The 22306-nt window shown below is 40.8% G+C and overlaps 1 protein-coding gene across 5 annotated transcripts in view; it reads left to right on the top strand.

Moving 5' to 3' along the window:
- The window catches only part of TBC1D31 (TBC1 domain family member 31), a 67174-nt gene extending 46560 nt beyond the window's left edge, over positions 1 to 20614 (top strand). Inside the window, exons 15-21 of one of the 5 annotated variants that reach the window (XM_034668577.1) lie at positions 318 to 453; positions 4463 to 4555; positions 8929 to 9069; positions 10593 to 10787; positions 12789 to 12927; positions 18305 to 18397; positions 20266 to 20613. In XM_034668577.1, the coding sequence (XP_034524468.1) occupies positions 318 to 453; positions 4463 to 4555; positions 8929 to 9069; positions 10593 to 10787; positions 12789 to 12927; positions 18305 to 18397; positions 20266 to 20399 (931 nt within the window). In that variant the 3' untranslated portion in view covers positions 20400 to 20613. Of the gene's footprint in view, positions 1 to 317; positions 454 to 4462; positions 4556 to 8928; positions 9070 to 10592; positions 10788 to 12788; positions 12928 to 18237; positions 18398 to 20265 lie in introns of all 5 variants that reach the window. The other 4 variants (XM_034668579.1, XM_034668576.1, XM_034668581.1 and 1 more) reach the window with 4 other exon arrangements.
- Positions 20615 to 22306: the final 1692 nt, after the last annotated feature.

A 22306-nucleotide genomic window follows, 5' to 3' on the forward strand; every position in this document is an offset into this window, starting at 1 on the left:
GACTCCAGAGCACTGTGTGGCATTCTTCCTTCAGATAAAGGACATTGACTGTACTGAGATGATCCAAGTAGACCTGTTAGGAACTTTTAAATATGGAAAGAATAGTCAGTTGCGTTTGGACACTTGTCCTTTCCACGAAGGCAGCCACGGGCACGTGTCCTCCGTGTGTGCGAGGCCACAGCAGCACCAGCAGGTTGGGGCAGGTGCACCGAAGTCGGTGGCGGGCCTTTCGTTGTTGTGAAACATAGAATTTTTCCACTTAAATGTATATTGGGAAATGTGTCCATTTGTTCCTCTCAACGTATTTTGTATTTAAGACTCGCTTCTGTGAAAAGAGAGCTGAAAGTAAAGGAAATGCACTTACAAGATGCTACGAGAAGGCGCTTCCTGAAGCTTCAGCAAGATCAGCGTGAAATGGAACTAAGAAGGATGGACGATGAGCTCGAGAGAAAGGTTTATGATCCGTATCTTCATGCTCACACAGGGTCTCCATTTACTCCACTTACTCTCATACCTTCAAGTTAAATGTCATTGCTAGAATTCACAGGGAACACTAAATAGCCTCTTTACTTTTCCTTTTCCCTCAGCTATTCCTCTTTGCTTTCAAATTTCATTAATAGCTAAAAGTTTTAGAAATGCCAATAGTCAATTCGATGGGTGTCCCTGGTGACTGTTTCTCTAAAAATAGAAGTATCAATGAACCATGAAGTAGGAGAAATACTCTTTTTTAATATAAAAATTTGCACGTGGCCAGTGTAAGAAAATTCCCATTAGAAAATACATGGAGTCAAAAAGGGACCTCCCCGGGGCGCCTGGGTGGCACAGCGGTTAAGCGTCTGCCTTCGGCTCAGGGCGTGATCCCGGCGTTATGGGATCGAGCCCCACATCAGGCTCCTCCGCTATGAGCCTGCTTCTTCCTCTCCCATTCCCCCTGCTTGTGTTCCCTCTCTCTCTGGCTGTCTCTATCTCTGTTGAATAAATAAATAAAATCTGTAAAAAAAAAAAAAAAAAAAAAAGGGACCTCCCCTACTCTTCTCTCATTTCGTCCCCAGAAATAAACTGAAAAAATGGTGATAGAGCCTTTTCCTTTTTTATGGCTGCATAGTATTCCAGTGTGTGTGGCTATGGTATCATTTATTTACTTAATCCTTTGCTGTGGGACATTGAGGCTGTTTGCATGCTTTGCTGTGTGAGAGAGTGCTGGGTTACACACTCGGTACAAATCTTTGAGTACTTGCACACATCGTTTTGTTGAGTAAATTCCAAGATCCACCAAATTATTCTCCAAAAATGAACCTACCTATTTTAAGTGTCTAGAGAAGGGTGCTTATACCCTAGTCAATTCGGAGAACATCAGTCTTAATATTTGCCAATCTCATAGGTGGAAGTTACATATTTTAATTTGCCTTTTTTTTTTCCTTGCTAGTGGGGTTAGATATCTCTCCAGTTATTTATCTTCCATTTATAGAAGAACTATAAATTGTATGTCCATAGCATTTGTCCATTTTCCATCAAGTTTTTTCTTATCAATTTACATGGGCTGTTCGTGCCATTTGGGGTAGCAGAATCCGGTAGAAATATGTGAGCCACATAGGCAATTTTGTTTTCTAACAGCCATGTGGAAATATAAGGAAAAAAAAAGATAAAAAACAGGTGAAATTTATTTTAATAGCATTTTGTTTAACTCAATATATTTCCCAATTTTTTTGAATATGTAATCCATATAAAGACATTATTAATGAGATGTTTTACTTTTTGCTTATACTAAATCTTGGAAATCTAGCAGTCTATACATACAGTACACCTCAATTTGGACTGATCACTTTTTTTTTAAGGTTTATTTATTCGAGGGAGTGTGAGCATGAGTGGGGGGAGGGGCAGAGAGAGAATTTCAAGCGGAGTCCCCACTGAGCATGGAGCCCCACACAGAGCTCAATCCCATGACCCATGAGATCATGCATGACCTGAGCCAAAATCACGAGTCAACCACTTAACCACCTGAGCCAGCCAGGCACCCCTGGCTTTGACTTTTTAAATGGTTAAAAGAACTCAAAGAATAATAATTTCATGACATGACTATTATGTGCTATTTTTAAAAACATGAAATTTGTATTTCAGTATCCATAAATACAGTTTTATTGGCTCACAGTCACACCCATTTGTGGATTAACAAAGTCATTTGCCAACTGATGGTTTATCAATGTTAAATTCCCTTACATACCTTATCTCCTCTGTTGCGCCGTCTGCCCCTAAGCCAGCACCACCCTGAATGACAGCTTCATAATCTTTTTCTAACTGGTGGGCCTCATTCCCACTATTAGTCTGCCTTTTCAGGGTCCTCTGCCATATTCTGAAATGTGTATCATCTCAAATAGACTTTGGGAATCGTGTCACTCTTTCTTCCTGAATCCCTACCTCACCCCATCCTAGCGGCATGTTTGTTAGGATTGCATTGAATTTATAGACTAGATTAGGGAGTTTTAAGTTTTGCTAAAATACTCAGTATTTTTTCAATCTTTGAAAGTATTTTGAATTTATCTGTATTAGAATTTTGTCCTGGGGTGCCTGGGTGGCTCAGCCATTAAGCGTCTGCCTTCGGCTCAGGTCATGATTCCAGGGTCCTGGGATCGAGCCCTGCATCAGGCTCCCTGCTCGGTGGGAAGCCTGCTTCTCCCTTTCACATTCCCCTTGCTTGTGTTCCCTCTCTCGCTGTCTCTGTCAAATAAATTAATAAAATCTTAAAAAAAAAAAAAAGAAAGAAATCTGTCCTTTTATAGCATGACATAATACTTTTTGTTTTGTTTAAAGCCAATTAATTTTAAATTGGTTTTAGAAAGCTATGGTTTCTTTTCATGATGTCACTGAGTAAGTGAGGTTGATAATTCATTATTCTAGAAAAGCGTATGTTCTTCTCCAAAAGTAATACAGGCTTAGAACTCTGACCTCTTTATTCCAAACTCTTTGAGACAGTGAAGGCAGTTTTTTGTCAAAGAATCCTGTAAAGTCCTTTCAGTTTGCATGATCTGGCCTCTGCTTACCCTTCCAGCCTCCTGTCCTTCATCTCCCTATTCTGAACGTGAGCTCTGACCCTGCTAAACTGCCAGAGCTTTTCTCCTCACAGTGCAGGCACCAGCAGGAGGACTGTTTGAGTGCACGGTGACACGCACAAGTGACTGGGTTTGCTCTGACACTAAGCTGTGTGTGTGTCTAAAAATTCATAAGCAAAAGAACTTCCCTAATTGAAATTCCTGGAAAGCACGATTAACTATGCCAAACCTCTCCTCTACCTTTTGGCATTTTAACGACTCTTGTTTCATGAACTCAAGTATCCCCACTTAGCTGCTTTCCCAGTAACCTCCTTAAGTCGAACTGGTTGCCAGTCAGTGGTTTATTTACGCCTCAGATGTTTGTCCTTCTTCTAAATCTCACTGTATTTTCATTTTTACTCTTTGTTTCTCCAGTGATAGGTATTTGATCATGTATCTTTTATCTTTACAATGTCTGATACTTACAGGTGCAAATAACTAATGCAATCATTAGATGTTTACTGAATAAATGATAGGGTTAGATGGGGTTATAGTTTGTTTTGTTTTGTTTCTGAAACACATACCACTCCTAAAAAATGGAGACTTTTGGCAGCCAAGTATTTATTTAAGACCACTCCTGAGATTCTCTATCTACCCAAAGAGGGCCTTATTCAAACCCTCTAGTGTATAGGAGTGAGAAGCTTCCAAGTAATCAAAATTTGGAGAATGGTGAACTTTAAATTAGCTAAGTCCAAGCAGAGCACATTTAAACTTGGAGTTACTGGTTGCCAAACTGAATTTGTAAAAGTATAGTCATTTAGGGGCACCTGGGTGACTTGGTTGGTTTGGCAACAGGCTCTTGATTTTGGCTGGGTCATGATCTCAGGATCGTGAAATTGAGCCCCATGTCAGGCTCTGTGCTCAGTGGAGAATCTGCTTGAGATTCTCTCTCTCCCTCTGCCCTTGCCCTCACGTGCGCTCACTCTCTCTCTAAAAAAAATAAATAAATCTTAAAAAGTTTTTTAAGTATAGTCATTTAATCAAAAAGAACATTAAATAATGTTATATTTAATAAGATTAAACATTCTATATTTTTAACCACCGCAAATTTAAATTGCTCAAGTTTTTCTAACTCATAATATTGGCTGATATAGTGTGGTAAGAACTGCCATCTGTTCTCGCAGCCTGGGTAGATGAGCATATGGTCATTGTACTTTCCTTTTGAGAAAATTCAGCTTTAACGTTAACTCAGACATTTTTCCTAGATTCTACAATGAATGTTAATATACTATCAATTACTCTGGTATCAAAAGCCCAGTACTTCTTATTTTGAATACTCTTAGTGGGTTGTTTGGATTGCAAGATTACCAAATCCGTTAAATACAAATTATCTTGTAAATTCTTTTTGGTGTTCACACTTTGTTGTTTGGCCATAGGTATACATGAGAGATCGAGAAATTGCTACTACAACGAAAGACCTAGAAATGAGACATCTGGAACTCGAATCACAAAAAAGACTTTATGAGAAGGTATAAATCATCTATTTCCACCATGAGAGAAGCAGGGTTTATACAAACTCTTTTTTAGATTGTATTTATTCATGATTTTTTAATGTTCATTTTATTTGTTTTTTTTTAAGCAGAATATAGTGTCATCCAGGATTGTAAGGTAGCCAAAATGTCTGAATGTACAGTTTGTTGTAATTCTTTAATTCATGTTTCTCTTAGCAACTTAGTGTAGTGTCTGAGGTACCAGATGTAAGCCCAGATTTTGCCTCACCATTTTCTACCAAGTTACTAAGTTTTCCCGTATCTGTGATAGTGAGTACCAAATTAACCCGGTACTCCGTAAGGATCTTTATAAGTAAGGCAAATCACACAAGAGCTGTAGAGCACTTCAAATTTGAATCTTCTGGAATTAAATTATCAAGTATCTACTTAAAATATGTAATTTAGTTTCCATGACACTGAAAAAAGGAATTTTGCTGATATAAATATTTATTATTTGGGAAAAGCACTTTGTTATTCATTTATTTAATGTAGAAACCATAAGTTTTCACTTCCTTCAGTCCTCTTTTAAAATGAGACTTTGAAATTAATGATAACTGCAAATATGTAACAGGTAGCATTTGACTGTTAGTCACATTAAATAAGATTTAAAACACATGGCATCCATTTGTACCTATAACGCTTTTTTAAGTTGCACACTGAACTACTTCTAGAACTGAGTCAGGGATTTGCACCCTGGCTGGGTCTCCTATGATTTTGAATTAGATTCAGTTCATTTGGACCAAACCTAAGTTTACTTTTTACTGACTTTTCTTTGGGGTAGGTGGGTGGTGGCCCCAGCAGGGCATGATTTCAGAGTTAACAGAAAATTGGCAAGAAAAATACTAAGAATTTCCAAATTTGTTTCTCTTAGATTCTCAAATATTGCATGTTGCTAAATTGGCATTATCCTTCTCTTTCTGTGTATGTACTTGTACACATGTAAATACATTTTTTTCTGAACTTTTTAAGAGAAAGTTGCAAACCTGATGCCCCTTTCCCCCAAATGCTTCAGTGTATATTTCCTAAAACCAAGGAATCCTTATAACATGACCACAGAACAATGATCAAAATCAGGAAATGAACATATTATTGTTATCCATTGTATAAGCCTTATTCAGATTTTATCAGTTGTGGTAAAAATGCCCTTTAGAGCAAAAGAAAATCTCAGATAATCCATTTTCTCAGTTGTCATGTCTCTTTAGTTTCCTTTATGTTGGCACCACTCCTGAGTCTGACTTTATATTTTATAACATTGATATTTTTGAAGCATTTGGCCAGATAATTTGTAGAGTGTCCCTCAGTTGGCATTTGACTGTTGTTTCCTCATGAGATTCAGCGTACAGGCTGTGATTAATACTTCATCTGCCAAACTTAGCTCCTACATTAGTTTGATTAACTGCATCTATTTGTAAACAAATCATATCCCAGAAAACAGACAATATTGTGATGACCCCTATTGGAAATAGATGCTCAATATTCCATATATATCTAATTTGAATAAAAATTTTTTAACAAAAGAATAAAATGAAGCACAAATAAGCACATACTGATCTCTGATCCAGAATCCATCCCCTTCATCTCCTAGAACCTTGTTTCATCAAATGCAGTTTCTGCCTCTGTCTCAGTCTCTCTCTCTCGGGCACATGTACCTTCTCCTTGGCGTAGGACCACCCTTGCCAAGACTGCTATGAGGATTAAATAAGTTAATATCTATATGTCAGTGACAGGATTCCCCAGGACTACCTTCAGGTTCAGTGATTTGCTAGAAGGACTCACAGAACTCAGAAAAGCTGTTATACTCATGGTTATGGTTTATTACATTGAAAGGATACAGAATAGACTCAGAAAAGGTAGGGGACGCCTGGCCGGCTCAGTCAGTGGAGCGTGTGACCCTTGATCTCAGGGTCATGAGTTCAAGCCCCATGATGGGTGCTGAGATTACTTAACAACAAAACCCCTCAGCAAATGTAAAAGGCACATAAGATAGGTCCAGGAAAGACCAGGCACACCCCTCTCTTGTCCTTTCCCAGTGGAGTCATACAGATAGCGCTTAATTTTTCCAGCAAAGATGTATGACAAGGCATATATAGAGTATTGCTAACAGGCAAACTCACTTGAGTCTCAGTATCCAGGGTTTGACTGGGTGTCAGTCACATAGGCATGGAGTGTGCATATGGCTGACCCTAGTTACTTGCTGTGCAGAGGTCAGGCTGATACAGCGGGTCCTACCATAAGTCACATTATTAGCATAAACTATCTGGCAGAGCCCAAGGGCCCAAACATACAAAGACACTCTTACTAGACAGGGTATTCCAGGGGTTTAGAGCTGGCCAAGGGCTAATCTTTTCTTTGGAATGTGCAGGATTTGAATAACTCCAGCTACAAATACAGCATCTGATCCTGGCACGAGCTGGGTAGATAGTTTCCCATCATTGCCCCTTGGCCTAAAATGCTCTACCATTTTACAAAATGAACAGACAACTTCCTTCCCTCATCTGCTTCTTTAAACCACCACCCTGTCTTCCTCCCTCTTCGCTGTTTGTAGATTTCCATTGTTTTCTTCCTAATTCCTAATCTCTACACAAACATCATTTTACCTCTTTATGGAGCAGCCAAGATTCTGTATTCTGCTTTTCTTTTTTACTTAATAAAATCCCTTTTCTAAGTGACTACATATCTTGGTAGTTGTCATTTGTAATAGCTATTGATGAACCATAACTTATTTAAAATTTTCTTTTATTCAGGTAGTGGTGTGAGTGAGTACTTCATTCGTTTTTGTGGCTAAATAATATTCCATTGTGTGGATAAGCCCACATTTTGTTTATCCATTTATCATTTGGTGGATATTTGGGTTGTTTCCACTTTTGGCTTTGATGACTAGTGATACTGTGAACATTCATGTACAACTTTTTTTTGAACATACATTTTCAGTTCTCTTAGATATGTACCTAGGAGTGTAGAGTTCTAATTTCTCTACATTCTTGCGAACAATCGTTATTGTCTATCCTTTTGATTATAGCCATACTACTGGGTGTGAAGTGGTATCTTGTGGTTTTGATTTGCTTTTTTCTAATGACTAATGATGCTAGTCCACTTAGTGATGCTTTCATATGTTTATTGGCCATTCTAATACCTTCTTTGGAGAACATATGGTTAATGTCTATTCAGAGTATGTAGAGGCATACTTTGACTTTTTAATGTCTCATGTAATTTTTTGTTGAAAACTAGATATTTTAAATAATGTAATGTGGTGGTTGTGAAAATCAAATTCTCCTCCCTCCTCAGGGTTTCTTGTCTCTTTACTTAGTGACTTGTCTGAATTAATTCTGTAAAGATTAATTTATAGAACTAAATTAAAGTCTTTACACAGTTTTAGTGACCAGCAGAGATTTCCATAGTTGCCTTGAACCAGTAAGCTTCTAGTCTTCGCCAGCAGGCTCTGTGTGCATTGTGTTGGGGTATGCCTTCAACGCTTAGCTCCATAGTTTATAGCTGTGTCTTAGATTTCACTTCCGGACTGTGCAGTACTTCATTTCACCAGACTTGAGAGCTCAGGACCTTCTCAGATCTGAGCATTCACATAGTCCTTGCTATGTGTAAGTTTTACAGATGCACATGGACTTTTAGGGTCCCAGGAATCCATCAGAACTTTTCAAAGTCCCCTGCAGACATCTAATTCTCCAACTTTTTCTGTAAAGATTTTGATTAACTTGTGTTTTGCACTGTGATCCACTGCCTCAGGCAGCCAAGATATTCAACAGTTTCCTCTGATGTTTTTCAGCAAATGTCCCCAGGGAAAAGGCTGTTCAAAGGAGTGAGTTCTGAGGACAAATAAAGACAGCCTTGGGAGTGGGTTCTTCCAGAACCACCAAATAGGTCAAATGGTGACGATCATCTGGGAATGGGAATTTGAAGGAGCTCTGATTCCACTTTACTCCCTCCAGTGGCTGCCAGGCTACTGGTTTTCAAGGCTAATGCAAAGTTGACGGGTGGGGTGGGACTAGGGATAGTGCAAGTTAAAAATGCCCTAAGGGTTACTCTTCTTACCAATATTCAGCCATTTTTGTGCATTTACTTGCTCCCCAAATTGCTACAAGCCTTTGGTTAATTTCCAGAGTACTGAAAAAGTTGGTTGTGCCAGTGTTCTCAATGCTTTTTTGGATGAGCGAATTTTCAGGGGTCCTTTCTTGTGTTTTCAGTGATGTCACTGATGTTTGCTTTTTACTTTGAAAATCAGATGACAGTTTTTCATTTGTGCGCTAGTATTCTAGGGGAAAAAAAGTCATTTTGTGTTCTAGCATTATTATATAGATTTGTGATTTCTTTTTTTTTACAATTGAATATTTTAACAGAATCTTATTAGAAATCAGGAAGCTGTTGCAAAAGAAATGAGAGAAGATGCAGATGCCTTTAGACGAAAAGTGGATCTTGAAGAACACATGTTTCATAAACTGATAGAAACAGATCAAACTCAGAACCAAAAAACTCAGAAGGTAAAAATATGGCAAATTTAAAGTATTTAGAGAGGGGGACGTTTCCATTGGTCATTCTTCTATGTATTTATTTTGACAGATGCCCCCCTGCATCTGTCATCCTTTCAAAAGAAGAAATTCAAGATTAAACTCTGTAAAGTCGCATTAATTCATTTCTTTGCTTCAGTTATCACAGTTCCTAGAATCTCACATTTTTACAGGTTACTGACTTCACTGCCAGACATATACGTATCTTTTATACTCTCGCAGAGTTTTAAGACTTAGGAGAAAATACAAGGGAAATAGCTTTATAGATACTATCCTATCCCTGAGTAAATTAGTTGCAAGACATCAGGTCTTCTCCTGGTACATAAGCCAGCATTTCCAAAGTATATTCTGTAGAATATTAATAACTATTACTCAGTAAAATGGGCAGTGGCAAGTAAGTGTTGGAAGTGCTGTTTAAAGTTAGGTTTTTTTCCTGCCACATTTGAGGACATGGTACATTGTGAGTCTTTAAGAAAATTTCCCAAACTTATGTGGTAGAATTTCTGTGGAGTACCCTTTCAGAAATGCTGTCTAAGTGAATTGAAGTAGAATTTGAGAGCTTCAGGAAAGAACTTTATTATCCAGTTAGCAAAATGCTAAATGGGTCTGTGGCAAGGCCTGGCCCTGGTCCAAAAGCCAGGAATAGTGTAAGATTTCTTGCCTTCTACTCAACAACAATCCCTTAGGTGGTCCCACCAGAATAGCCTACCATTTATTTTTCCTTGTAGGCTTTTGTCCAGTCTATAAGAGCTCTTCTTACTCCTTTTCAAAAGGTTGAAAGATGAGAATTGTTTAATCCCATTCATTGCTTAGCCTAGAAATTCTTAACGTTGACTAAGTATGCATCAGAATCACCTTTGAAAAAGTTCCAATGTCCTTGGGGCACCTGGGTGGCTCAGTCGGTTAGGCATCTGCCTTCGGCTTAGGTCATGATCCCAGGGTCCTGGGATCAAGCCCTGCATCGGGCTCCCCACTGAGCAGGGAGCCTGCTTCTCCCTCTTCCTCTGCCTGCCACTCCCCCTGCTTGGCTCCCTCTCATGTCAAATAAATAAAATCTTAAAAAAAAAAAAAGTTCCAATATCCTGCCACCCTAGAGATTGATATAATTAGTTTGTGCTGGGTCCTGGACACCAGTTTGTTTTAAACACTGTGAGGTGATTCTAATATGCAACCAAGGTCACAAAGAGGTACCCTAGGGGCTCCTGGGTGGCTCAGTCGGTTAAGCATTTGACTCTTGGTTTCGGCTCAGGTCCTGATCTCTGGGTCATGAGATCGAGCCCTGCCTCGGACTCCATGCTCAGCGCTGAATCTGCTTAAGATTCTCTCTCTCTCTGCCCTCCCAGCCACATGCACTCTCTCTGTTTCTCTCTCTCTCTCATATAAATAAATAAATCTTTAAAAAAACAGCTACCCTAGACACTTGGATGCATCGAACAGATATACTGTATTTTATATATAGTCTGACCTTGTTTCTGAAATTTGCAAATATTTCTTAGTTAATTGAAGAAGATTTGGCAAAAGCTGAACAAGCATGTCTAAATGCCGACTGGAGAATTCAAGCTTTACATAAACAAAGATGTGACGATCTGCAGCGAAACGAGTGTTACCACGAGGTGGCCAGACTCCTTCGGGAAAACAGAAGGAAAGAAACAGAAGTATTAAACGCAATGACGGGGGAGGAAGCTAAAAAGGTAAGAATGGTGTCCCAAATTTTTTGTTACTCATCATTTAAATTTTGAAATATTACATAATCTAATGACAAAAGCATCAAAGCAGATACATTTTGTTGGAAAAGATGTTAACGATCATGGAATTGTAATAGGTATGAGCAGACAAGTAACCTAATATGATACCTAAAAATAACTAGGCATCTTTCTCATTTACATCAGCACTTCTCAACTTCTCAGCTTCCTTGAGTAGGTTTTCTCTGGCTGATGGGATAATATTACTAATATTACCTAATTCTTGATTCCTATGTAGACAGCTTTTAAACAGTTAGGGATTATATGTAGCTGCTAACAGAACCCAAAATAATAGTGACTGTAAGCAAGATGGTCATGTTTTTCTTTTCCACATGAAAGAAGTGTGGAAGCAGGAAGTCCAGGGTTGTTTCCTGGCTCCGAGGTCCTTAGGGAAAGTGGCCCCTTTAATCTTTCTGCACTGCTTCCTGGTACATGGCTTTCCTTCTCAAGGGTAGCTCACCGTCCAAGATGACTGCTGGACTTCCTGCCATCACAGATGCATTCCAGCCAGCAGGAAGCCGGTAGGGCAGACATAGAAAAGGTCCAAGGCCCAGCTGAGACAACTCTGTAACTCCTTCCCAGAAGTCCCTCGTCATGCAAAGGATGTTGGGAAATAGGGTATTTTTCGCATGGAGCATTATTATCCCCAGTAAAATTAGAATTCTTCCCCTAAAGAGGAATCAGAGAATGGATTTCGAGGAGGCACCTAAGAGTTTCGTCACGTCACACAGATGTGTCCCTCGGTTGCTCCCGCGAGCAGCTCTGGCGCCCGCGCTCGGCAGGTCTTATCACAGACACGGCGGACCTCCCTGAGGACACTAAGAGCTAGGGAGAGATCAGGAACTGGAGAACTGGCTGTGGTTCATTCCTCTTTATGCTGCGCTGTCATGATGTCTATTCTGAAAGCTTTTTGTAACGTATTTCCTTCAAGTCCCTATCCCTATTCATTTTCCTGCCACCCCATCTAAAGGGTACGTGGCCCTATCCGATAACACGTTGAGTCGAGGACAGGGAGCGGTGGGGGCGATGCCCGCTGAGGCTGCGCTCCCCAGGGAAGTTACGGCGGAGGCCCACGTCTTCAAGGATTGTGGACGTTGGCCCTGAACCATGCCGTGTTAGGTGCTACTGGACTTTGGTAAAATGGTGTATTTGAGATGGACAGAGAATCACCGTGAGAGCTTCTCCTATTATACAGAGATGCCCTTTTGTATCTGGTGTCTGGGGTTCTAAAGCTAGCTTGACTCCTGTGTGGCCTTGAGATCACTCGGACTCTCTCTCCTCTGCAGTGACAGGAAAGGACTGCATTTCTGTGGTCCTTCCTGGCCCTCATAATTCTTTAAACTTGTATTATTTCACGGCTTAGCATTTCTGTAACGTAAAAATTATATGTGTGTTTGCACATAAGAGCTGTGGCACAGAACACTGACAAACTTCAGGATTGTGGGATATCCTAACTGTATTATTTTCATTACCCTTGAGCTAATTTTAAGATCATCGTTTTCTCACTTTTGGAAAAAGAAAGTTGGGGTTAATAGAAATTCCTTGACTTCCCTGTGGTCGGCATGTGTATTGGAGCTGGGCAAAGAATTCATTCTCTGAGCTCTGTAGATTTTGTTAAGGGATTGCGTTCAAATTAAATAAGAATGTTCTCATGAATTTTAAAAACTAGCTTAATCCCACAGGATTTGACTATTGAAATGACTTGTTATTTGGGCACCCATCTGTGTCCTGCGTGGTCCCCTGACGTACTGCCTGGTACGTGAGAAGTGCCTCTGCCCTCAAGGTCCAAGACAGGCACTCAGATTACCCTAAAACCAGACAGATCCTGCACGCCCTGGGAATCCCAAAGGAAGCGAAGTAGAGGAAATGGAAGGGCTCATTCCACTGTGGAAGCCGCCATTATGCCAATTTTTAGGTGATTTTTCTTTTCTTTCATTTATTTGCGTGCAGTGGGAGGAAGCTAAAGAAAAAGACTTTCATTTGAAATCAGAAAAGAAAGCTTCAGCTCTCGCAGATGCGTCTAGAAGGTGGTTTCTAGAGAAAGAGATAAATGATGCTTTAGAAGATGCTGAACATCCGTATAGCAAGGGTGAGTATCCGTGAGTGCCTTTCTCTTCATGGTACCACAGACTCGTGCGCTTAGTGTGTTCCGCTGCCACCGGTAAGTCCCTGAGGTACGCTTTATTCAGATTAGCGCTCAGCTAAAAGGTGCCCACTAGTCACATTTTTTTTTTGGTTGCTGGGGCTTGTTTAAAAAAAAAAAATCTGATCAAGAAAACTCTCTCAGCCATCCTGTACGATTCTATTTTATTCCATGGTCCCTGTTATCTCCTTAATCTTTCAGAATATGATTCGTTCCCACAGTGCTTCTGGTTTATTTCGGTAAAAATGTGTACTTTGCCAATAGCTGGTCCTCAAAACAATAGTGTAGTAAAGTAGCACAAGGAAACTTACTATAACCATTAAGTTTTGGTGCCAGACTTACAATGACATCAACTGAAAACTTATTTAGAATTCTAGAAACACATGCAGTTACGATGAACTTTTATTTTACTACATTTTGTATCGTTCCAGTCTTTTATAATGTATATGGATTACCTTTTTTTAGTAACAGTCCTACTGATAAGTAATTCACATGCCATATGATTTACCTATTTAAAGTATACAATTTTGTGGTATTATATTACCATATGTAAAAATATATATATATTCATGGGATTGCACAGCCATCACCGTAATAATTCTAGAAGGTCTTAGTGCCCCAAAATAAACCCTGTATGCATTTGCAGTCACTCCCCATATCCCCTCACTCCCTCCCAGCCCCCAGCTTCCACAGACCAACTTCCTGTCTCTATAGATTTGTCTGTTCAGGAAACGTCACATAAATGGAATCACACACTCTATGGGCTTTTGTGTCTGACTTCTTTCACTTTGCATAATGTTTTGAGATTCATCCACATTGTGACATGCATCAGTGTATCATCCTTTTTATTGCCAGTATTCCGTTGCGGAGGTATTCCACATTTTATTTATTCCGTTTAGGTTGTGTCCACTTCTTGGCTTCTATGAAAAATGTCGCTGCATGTGTCACTTCTGTAATTCACACAGTGGGAAAGTAGAAATGTAGGTGAGAAGCATCAGCATTTAATTATGCCTACTTTTGAAACTCCTCATTAGCTCTCGTGCTTTAGAATCGGGTCCCGGGTAGCACCGGCCCCTGGGGAAGGACGGAGTGGAGTGTCAGTCTTTACACAACGCAGATGTTACAGCTGGCTTACAGGAGGTAGTGAGCAGTGGAGCTAGCTGCTCCTTGCCCCTAACCCTCTCACACTTACTCTCCCCTAGAAGGAAACGAAGCTTGAGCCTGTTAGAGAACCTTTGGATTTAGAAATAGAAAAAAGGGGGGCGCCTGGGTGGCACAGCGGTTGAGCGTCTGCCTTCGGCTCAAGGCGTGATCCCGGCGTTATGGGATCGAGCCCCACATCAGGCTCCTCCGCTATGAGCCTGCTTCTTCCTTTCCCACTCTCCCTGCTTGTGTTCCCCCTCTCGCTGGCTGTCTCTATCTCTGTCAAAAAAATAAATAAAATCTTTAAAAAAAAAAAAAAAAGAAATAGAAAAAAGGAAGAAACTGCAGAAGTTTCCCCTTCTGTCATCAGTCATCTTCCCGCACGCTGGCCCCTCTGCCTCTGAGAGGTCTTCCCACCCTGCTACCTCCATTTTTTTAACTTTCCTAAATTTCACCGATGAGAGATAATTTGGTTAATAATCATCCATTTTTCAAAAGGCAAACGTGTAAGGATTTGTCATTTTCTTAATCAGGGTGTATAAATGAAATCAGAGTCATTTGCTCTTAACACTGGGAGATAATCAGCTGTAATTAGGAAAATGGCATTTGATTGGAGCCGCTCGGCATTTGTTTGTCACCCAGGGCCTAGAATGGAGGCACCAGGAAATAAGCAGATAAGAGTGTACCAGTGACGGGTCATTTATTTAAAAATTTTTAAATGGGGGGGGCACCTTGATTTCGGCTCAGGTCATGATCTCAGGGTCCTGGGATCCAGCCCCACGTCGGGCTCTGTGCTCCGCATGGAGTCTGCTTGAGATTCTTCCTGCCCTCTGCCCTCCCCACACTCGTGCTCTGTCTCTCTCTTTCTCAAATAAATACATCTTTTAAAAAATAAATAAATAAAATTTTTGCTTAGTGTCAAATCTTTATTAGCTGTGAGAAAGAAATTCTTATTACTTTCTAGAAAACAGGACTTTCTGGATGGCCCTTGCTACCCCTAAAATCTGTGGTCTATAAACAAATTGTAGCTGACTAGCCCTGTCCTATAAAATGGTATTAGTGCAGAGTTTTAAATGTGCAAGGGATTTGAATGTACAGTTCTCCAAAGAAGATACAAGTGGCCACAGTACACACACGAAAAGATGTTAAATTCATCAGTCACCAGGGCAGTACAAACCAAAACCACGTGAGGAAAAAAAAGATAAAAATACAAAAACAGAATGAGATACGATTTCACACCCACTAGTGTGACTGTAATCAAACACAAGCAAGTGTTGACGAGGGTCAGAGAGAAAAGGGGACGGTGCTGGAGTTGTGTGAAGTGGCAGCCACTTCAGGAAATAGTCTGGCGAATTCTCAGAAGGTCAAACATAAAGTAGCTATATGACCCAGCAGTTGTGCTCATAGGTCCGTACCCAGAAGATTAGGAAACAGGTCTGTACAAAAACCTGTACAGAAGCGTGCGTAGCATCGCTGCTCATAATAGCTGGAAAGTATAAACAGCCTGGGTATCCATCAAACAGAGAAAGGATCAACAAAATCTAGTATGTCCATGCAATGGACACTTATTTAGCAATAGAAAGGAATTAAGTACTAATTTATGCTGTAAAATGGATGAACCTTGAAAACTTTGTGCTAAGTTTAAGGAACCAGACATAAAAGGACACATATCATATGATTTTATTCATATGAAATGTGTAGAACAGGCAGATCTATTAAGGCCGAAAGTAGATTAGCCGTCTCACAGGTGTTGGGAGGGTGGCTACCGATGGGGGGTTTGGGGTGATGGAAATGTTCTAGAATTAGTGGTGATGGTTGCACAACTCCAAATCCACTAAGAACACTGAACCGTACACTTTCACGGCGTGAAATTTCGGTATGTGGGTTATAGCCCAATGAAACTTACTTTAAAAAAAGACACGAGTAAATGCTATTACTAGGTGGGACCATCGGACCAGGTTTTTAATTACTAGGTCTTTAAAACAAGGGACAGACTTGGAGCAATGGGGAGCGCCCTTCAGAGAGGGGATTTCACGGTGTGGTGTGGGATCCCACACCGGGTGGCAGGAACCCTGGGTCCTAGTCCCAGCTTTATGGTAAATGAAAACCGGAGTTTAAATAAACTTGGCCAGAGTCACTGGATTTATTCAGAAATGGTGACTTGTCTTCAGTTTCATTTGTAAAATGAACATGGAGACATAGACCAGGTGATCTTTAATTTTGTTCCAGTGCCCCATTTTCTAGCCATTGATGGTTTGTGGGCCTCGCCGAGACTCTTCCCAGAAACATGCACAGACACACAGAATTTTCCTTTACAGTTGTTGTGGATTCCCCAGCCACAGCCTCCAAGTGCTCCACTCAGACGGGATAGAACTTGTTAGATGTAATTAACTAGTGGCAGAAAGTTGCCTGCCGTGGGACATGTTAGACCAGCTAGAGCAGAGAGCTCATGTACAGGGTGGTTAGAGGTATCACTGGGGAAGACAGAGGGTAGGGACCTTCAGGGCCAGGCTCAGGAAGTGGGCCACATCCTGTCTGCCAACCTGGCCACACGGCAGAATGACTTGGAAACTCCACTGTAGGGCTCACCTCCGGGTAAAGAACTTGGTGCCTGGGGTTAGGAGAAGCGAGGAATTTTAGTTTATACCTTTTGTTCCTTTTTAAATTGTACTCTTAATCCAAATTCAGCAAATAAATATTGATTTAAACTAATAATCACTTTGGGGGCTGTAAAATATATTACATTAAGAATAAGAACAGGTTGCAGTACAAAAAGTACAGGAAAGGAACTTCAAGTTTTTGCTTTATTCTTTATGTGTTCAAATGTGTTACTATTAGCATTTATTATTTTTTTGTAAATTGCAGATTTAAAAAAAAAAACCCTTTTAATGACTTCACCAACAGTGATTTAATCTGGTAGATCTAGGATAGAAGCTAGGAAGCTGGATTTTTGTTTTAAACTTTCACAGGTGAGTCTGCTCAGCCAGTGTTTGAAACACGGCCGTTGGCAGAGGGAACCATTCAGGCTGGCACAGAGGCAGTGTTTATACCGTGGCCCTTCGGGAAGAGGAAGTAAACAGCCAGGGCCAGGATGGACAGATGAGAGACAAGGGACGGTGAGGTCGCAAATCTGGAAGGATCTCCTGTGTGAATCATCTCTGCCATCTTACAGTAGTGAACGCTGCTTATCCAGCTTATGCCAGAATATGACGGAGCAGGCGGGGTCACTACCCGACTCTGTTTCTGCCAGTATTTTATTTACAAGCTAGGTCTTTCTTCCTTATGTAAAATTCAATATGCCCCCCCCTTATTTTTTTCGTAAATTCCCTCATTAGAAACCGTTCTTTGGAGCAAATGCAGATTACACCCACCACCTCTGCCATGTGACAGCCCTTCAGATACTTGAAGATGCCTCTTACATCCCATTTCCCCACACCAGTTCAATTTAGTCATTTGGTAATCAACCCCAAATAGTCTTAATGATTCATTGAGCTAAAACTCTGAGTTAAAACCATTAGCTACAACCCTTGAGACCAGGTAAAAAGGCAGGCATCTTAATGAGTCAGTGTAACGCAGACAGTCTGGGCCTGGCTCCTCGAGGCTTGGACCCTAGTGATGGGAGTAGGAAGGGACAATCATATGAGACTCTTGTTGGGCTGGAAAAAAAAAAAAAAAGACCTTGGTGTCTTATTGAAAAGCTGTAGGAGTTGGGGGACAGTGAGAACACAGCCGAGGGGCCAGTATCACTTTTGAGACGAGTGATTTGATCAGGAAACGGGGAGGCACCAGGCTGGTGCTGGAGCCCTGCTCTGCCCGCTGCTCTGGAAAGTTTCAGGGCGGCCTGCCTCTCGCTGGTTCTCACATGCTCTCTGTTGCCATGATTAGGGAGTTCTCAGGAAAGGCTCACTCATCCCATTTCATAATCTTGTCCAAGAAATACTTGGGATCTCTATCCTAAGGTCTCTATTTTTGAGTGGTTGGTTTGTTGACTCTTTGTCGTAGCTAAAGGTGTTTTTAAAATCCGCCGCCGAAACTGCGGCTCTGAACTGAACTCACCCTGTCTTTAGAATAGAAGTTGGGGACTTTTCATCCTTGGCAATTGTCATTTCTTAGGGACCATTTGGAACTCAGAAAGGCTTTCCGCTCACTCCCAAACATCTTCTGTATCACCACACAGCAGTGCCCAGGTACCAAAATGGACAGGTCGCCTCAAGCTGTTTGCCTAGAACCTCACAGTTAAACGCCATTTCGGAAATGGATTCGTCAACATGCAGTAAGTGGATAAGCAAAAAATATTTCTTCCCTCATTGGAAGTTTAGCATTCACTGAAGCAAGACTGTGGCTTGAGTTATATTTGCCGTATGCTGCTGCCATTTTCCCAGGGCGTTGATAAGGGAAATCCTGAAATGGAGATAGCAGGAGTCTCAGCTCTTCTAGCTGGGGAAGACACTGGATCAGACCGAAACCAAGTAGAGAAAATTTGCCAGGTGGATGTCACTGATGTGATTTCCTCTAATACTAGTTGTAGGCGCTGCGGAAGTCTGCGCTAGCTACAGTTATGATATTCACTACTGGTGTTTACACCCTGGTGGAAAGAGAGTCTGAGCAGTAGTTTTCAAAGCTATTACCTATTTGAATTTTCTGACGCTGTTCTTCTGGACTGGGCTCTGTCCAATAGCCACTGAGGACAGGGGTTTGCTCGGGGCGCTGTGATGGACGCTGGGGCCGCGAGTGGCCAGCCTGCTGAAGACAGAGGGCTTCATGCTGATTAGCTGACTTTTGATCCCTCCGCTGAGTCACTACAAGTTTTTGTCTATGTTTGTAAGGGGCAGGGTGGAAACGTGATACAAAAACCTAGCCACAGCATCAGCCCGTAAGGGAGCTGACAGTTTTCCCAATAAAGCTTTTGATTTCTTTTTAAAATGGGGGAGGGGACAAGAAACTCTGTTAGACTTTGATTTCAGCTGACCTTTTCAACAAAACTACCACATAGAAGCAGCAAGATTTAACAAGATCTTTTGAGTTCTTTTAGAAGAACAGATTCTTTTTTTTTTTTTTTTTAAGATTTTATTTATTTATTTGACAGAGAGACAGCCAGTGAGAGAGGGAACACAGGCAGGGGGAGCAGGAGAGGAAGAAGCAGGCTCCCAGTGGAGGAGGCTGACATGGGCAGACGCTTAACGACTGAGCCACCCAGGCGCCCCATAGAAGAACAGATTCTTATACAGTGTCCTCTGAAGACAAGCTTTATGAGAAATATACCTAATAACAAGTTGTGAGGTTCCGGTGTTGTAACTTTTTGCTAACTCATTCTTTATATGCATCTCTGCGGATTCAGTGTCAGAATAGGGATTAAACCAAAAGTCTTGCGTAAGTTGAATGAAAGTACAGGGGATTTTCAGCTGTTTTTTGTTCTGACACGTCAGAACTTTTTAGTTAGATAATTCTAAATTAGAAATCAAGTCAAGATATTTGGTAAGCTCAATTTAGCAGCAAAACAAAACATAGAAATTGTATTCCTATGGAGGAAAATACAGTTTTCAGAAATTGGAGCTGTTTGAATATGTCACTAAGTTTGAGAGAAGTGTATTTTTAAGGTGCTTTTTTTTCAGATCCCAGTGTTTAGCCCTTCAAACTAATATGAAATGACTGTTGCCCTTGGACACATTGTAATATTTTAATTGGACTCGCCCTGTGTTGGCCACTATGAAAACCATTTGATTTATTTATTTTTATTTAGTCATTGGGAAAGTAGTCTTGGTGTACTTTTCTAAATATTAATTTTGGCAACTTGGAATGCTTTTTCTCATTATCATTAAGTATCCTAGTGAGGAAACTTACTGTTGCAAAGAAGTCACTCATCCACTCTTGGACAAGGTTTGTTCCTGATTTAAAAGATTGTCTTATATCCCCCAAATTAAAAACAAGTGCTACATATCCAAAAGCAAGTAAGATCTCTAATAGCCTTCATCCAGTTCAACAAATAAATATTTGGCTTGTAAATGGAACAGTATAGGAAACAGTATGTTAGGCTTTTTGTTCAAGAAACTTGGTTTTTCGAATACTCATTTCATTATTGATTTTTGGCAATGTATTTACTGGAAAATTAAACTATTGTTCATTTTAAATGTTGTTTTCAAGTTTCTTTAAATCAAAGAAGAATACAGTGGGACACCACGGAGCGGGATCTTATGGAGAGAGTGCGAAATCTTCGCCAGAGACTCGCCGCCCAGGCCCGCAACAGATGTCAAATGCCTCACCTTTTGGCCACATAGAGGGCTGGAGACAGTCGGAGAGATACCTGTTTTCCAATCAGTGACACTGATTTTTAGATTATTTATTTTATATCCCTACGGAGGTCAACTTTTTGTATAGAAAAAGTGTGTATAAAAATTATGTGTACTATTTCATTCTGATGCTTTTGGCTTGTAAATGCCTTCTTGTACTTTTCATAATAAAATTTTTGAAGCTATTAAAGCTTGTGTTAGGCTCTTTCAGGTTGCAAGGACCAGCATAAACCTCTGACTTGAGTTGATGAGGGTTTATTTTAAAGATAAACAGAGAGGGGTGCCTGGGTGGCGCAGTCATTAAGCGTCTGCCTTCGGCTCAGGGCATGATCCCGGCGTTCTGGGATTGAGCCCCACATCAGGCTCCTCCGCTAGGAGCCTGCTTCTTCCTCTCCCACTCCCCTGCTTGTGTTCCCTCTCTCGCTGGCTGTCTCTCTCTGTCAAATAAACGAATAAAATCTTTTAAAAAATAAAGATAAACAGAAACAAAGAACAGGAAATCATCTCAACAACTGTACAGCCAGAACTGAGAGAGACGTCAGCAGGAGGACATTTAGAGCACCAGTGGTGTGCCCACGTCCCTCTGTCCCCCAGCAACCCCCCAGCGGCGGGGTCTCCTCTTCCCCAGTGAGCCCACCCTGCTCATAACATTGCCACACAGCACCGGCTGCTCTCCCTGCTCTGGCCCTTTGCTCCACAGCAGGGCTACTCACAACTTCATCATCTTGGGTAATTACTTCCAGAACCTTCCCTGAGCCCATTTCTAAAAAGGAGGGTAGAAATAGCTCAGGGGCCTGATACAAGGATTAAATTAAGATAATATAACGTTCTGGTACTGTGCTTGACATAGGAAAGCATGCAATACGTAGTAGTAATTCTTGTGTCTGCAGTCATAAAGCATAATTCCTCTCTCTTTTTTTTAAGCATAATCTTACAGTAAACCAAACACTCGCAGTAAGCAAAATGTTCTCTTATCCAATAGGCAAAGTCCTAACGCAAGGCTTTGGTTTCCCAAGAGCACTTTCCTCAGCCTACTTTTCTGTCCATTTTCAGGCAGCTGCAAACATGCCTTCATGGGCCAGGCTGGTGTGTGTTTGGCAACAGGAAGCCACAGAATATAAAATGTATAGGGTAGAATGGAAAGTTGGGTGAACTCGAAATTGCCTGCTCACCTAAAAGGATTCGAATTCTAAAATATCCTGATCCTGCCAGCCAGAATCAGCTATGTAAAACCAGATTTTCACCTCTACTTAGGTCCCCTTTACACCAGAACTCATACCTAGTCAGACTGGCTTTGCAAATATGCCGTTCTTATAATGTTACAGTATTTCATTTTTTAAAGTTTCCATTTATCCAGTGACGGTTATGCATACTCTCAACCACATGAGCTCTTCATATCAATTCTTTCAGTTTTCTCTGACTCTAGTTCTCCCAATAATAATCTTGATCATGTCACTGTCATGATTTGGGATATTGGGCTGAATCTGAATATGCTTGGTTGTCATTTTCGGACGCAATCACACGTAATATGTGAACTACATTTCTGATGATCTCTTCCTGCTTCTTGACATATCTTCAACTTAACCCCAGTTTCTTTATAGTGTAAATTCTCTGGGAATTGAAGAAAGGTTGAGCTTAGCTAAAATTCTTCCCACTCCAGCTATCTTCTAGAAGTTCTCTCCAGTTCTCCTTTGAGCTTGTTAAAGCAGAGCGGTTCCTACAGGCCTTTCCGTATTTATTACATTCATAAGGTTTCTCTCTGGTGTGAAGTGTTCCATGTTGGATAAATTTGGGGCTTCAGTTGAATTCTCCACATCGGCTACACTTAAGAGTTTCTGTCCAGTATGAATTCAGTGGTGTTGAATAAATTATTAATTTGGTTAAAGGCTTTTTCA

The sequence above is a fragment of the Ailuropoda melanoleuca genome, chromosome 9, assembly GCF_002007445.2.
Source record: "Ailuropoda melanoleuca isolate Jingjing chromosome 9, ASM200744v2, whole genome shotgun sequence".
NCBI lineage: Eukaryota > Metazoa > Chordata > Mammalia > Carnivora > Ursidae > Ailuropoda > Ailuropoda melanoleuca.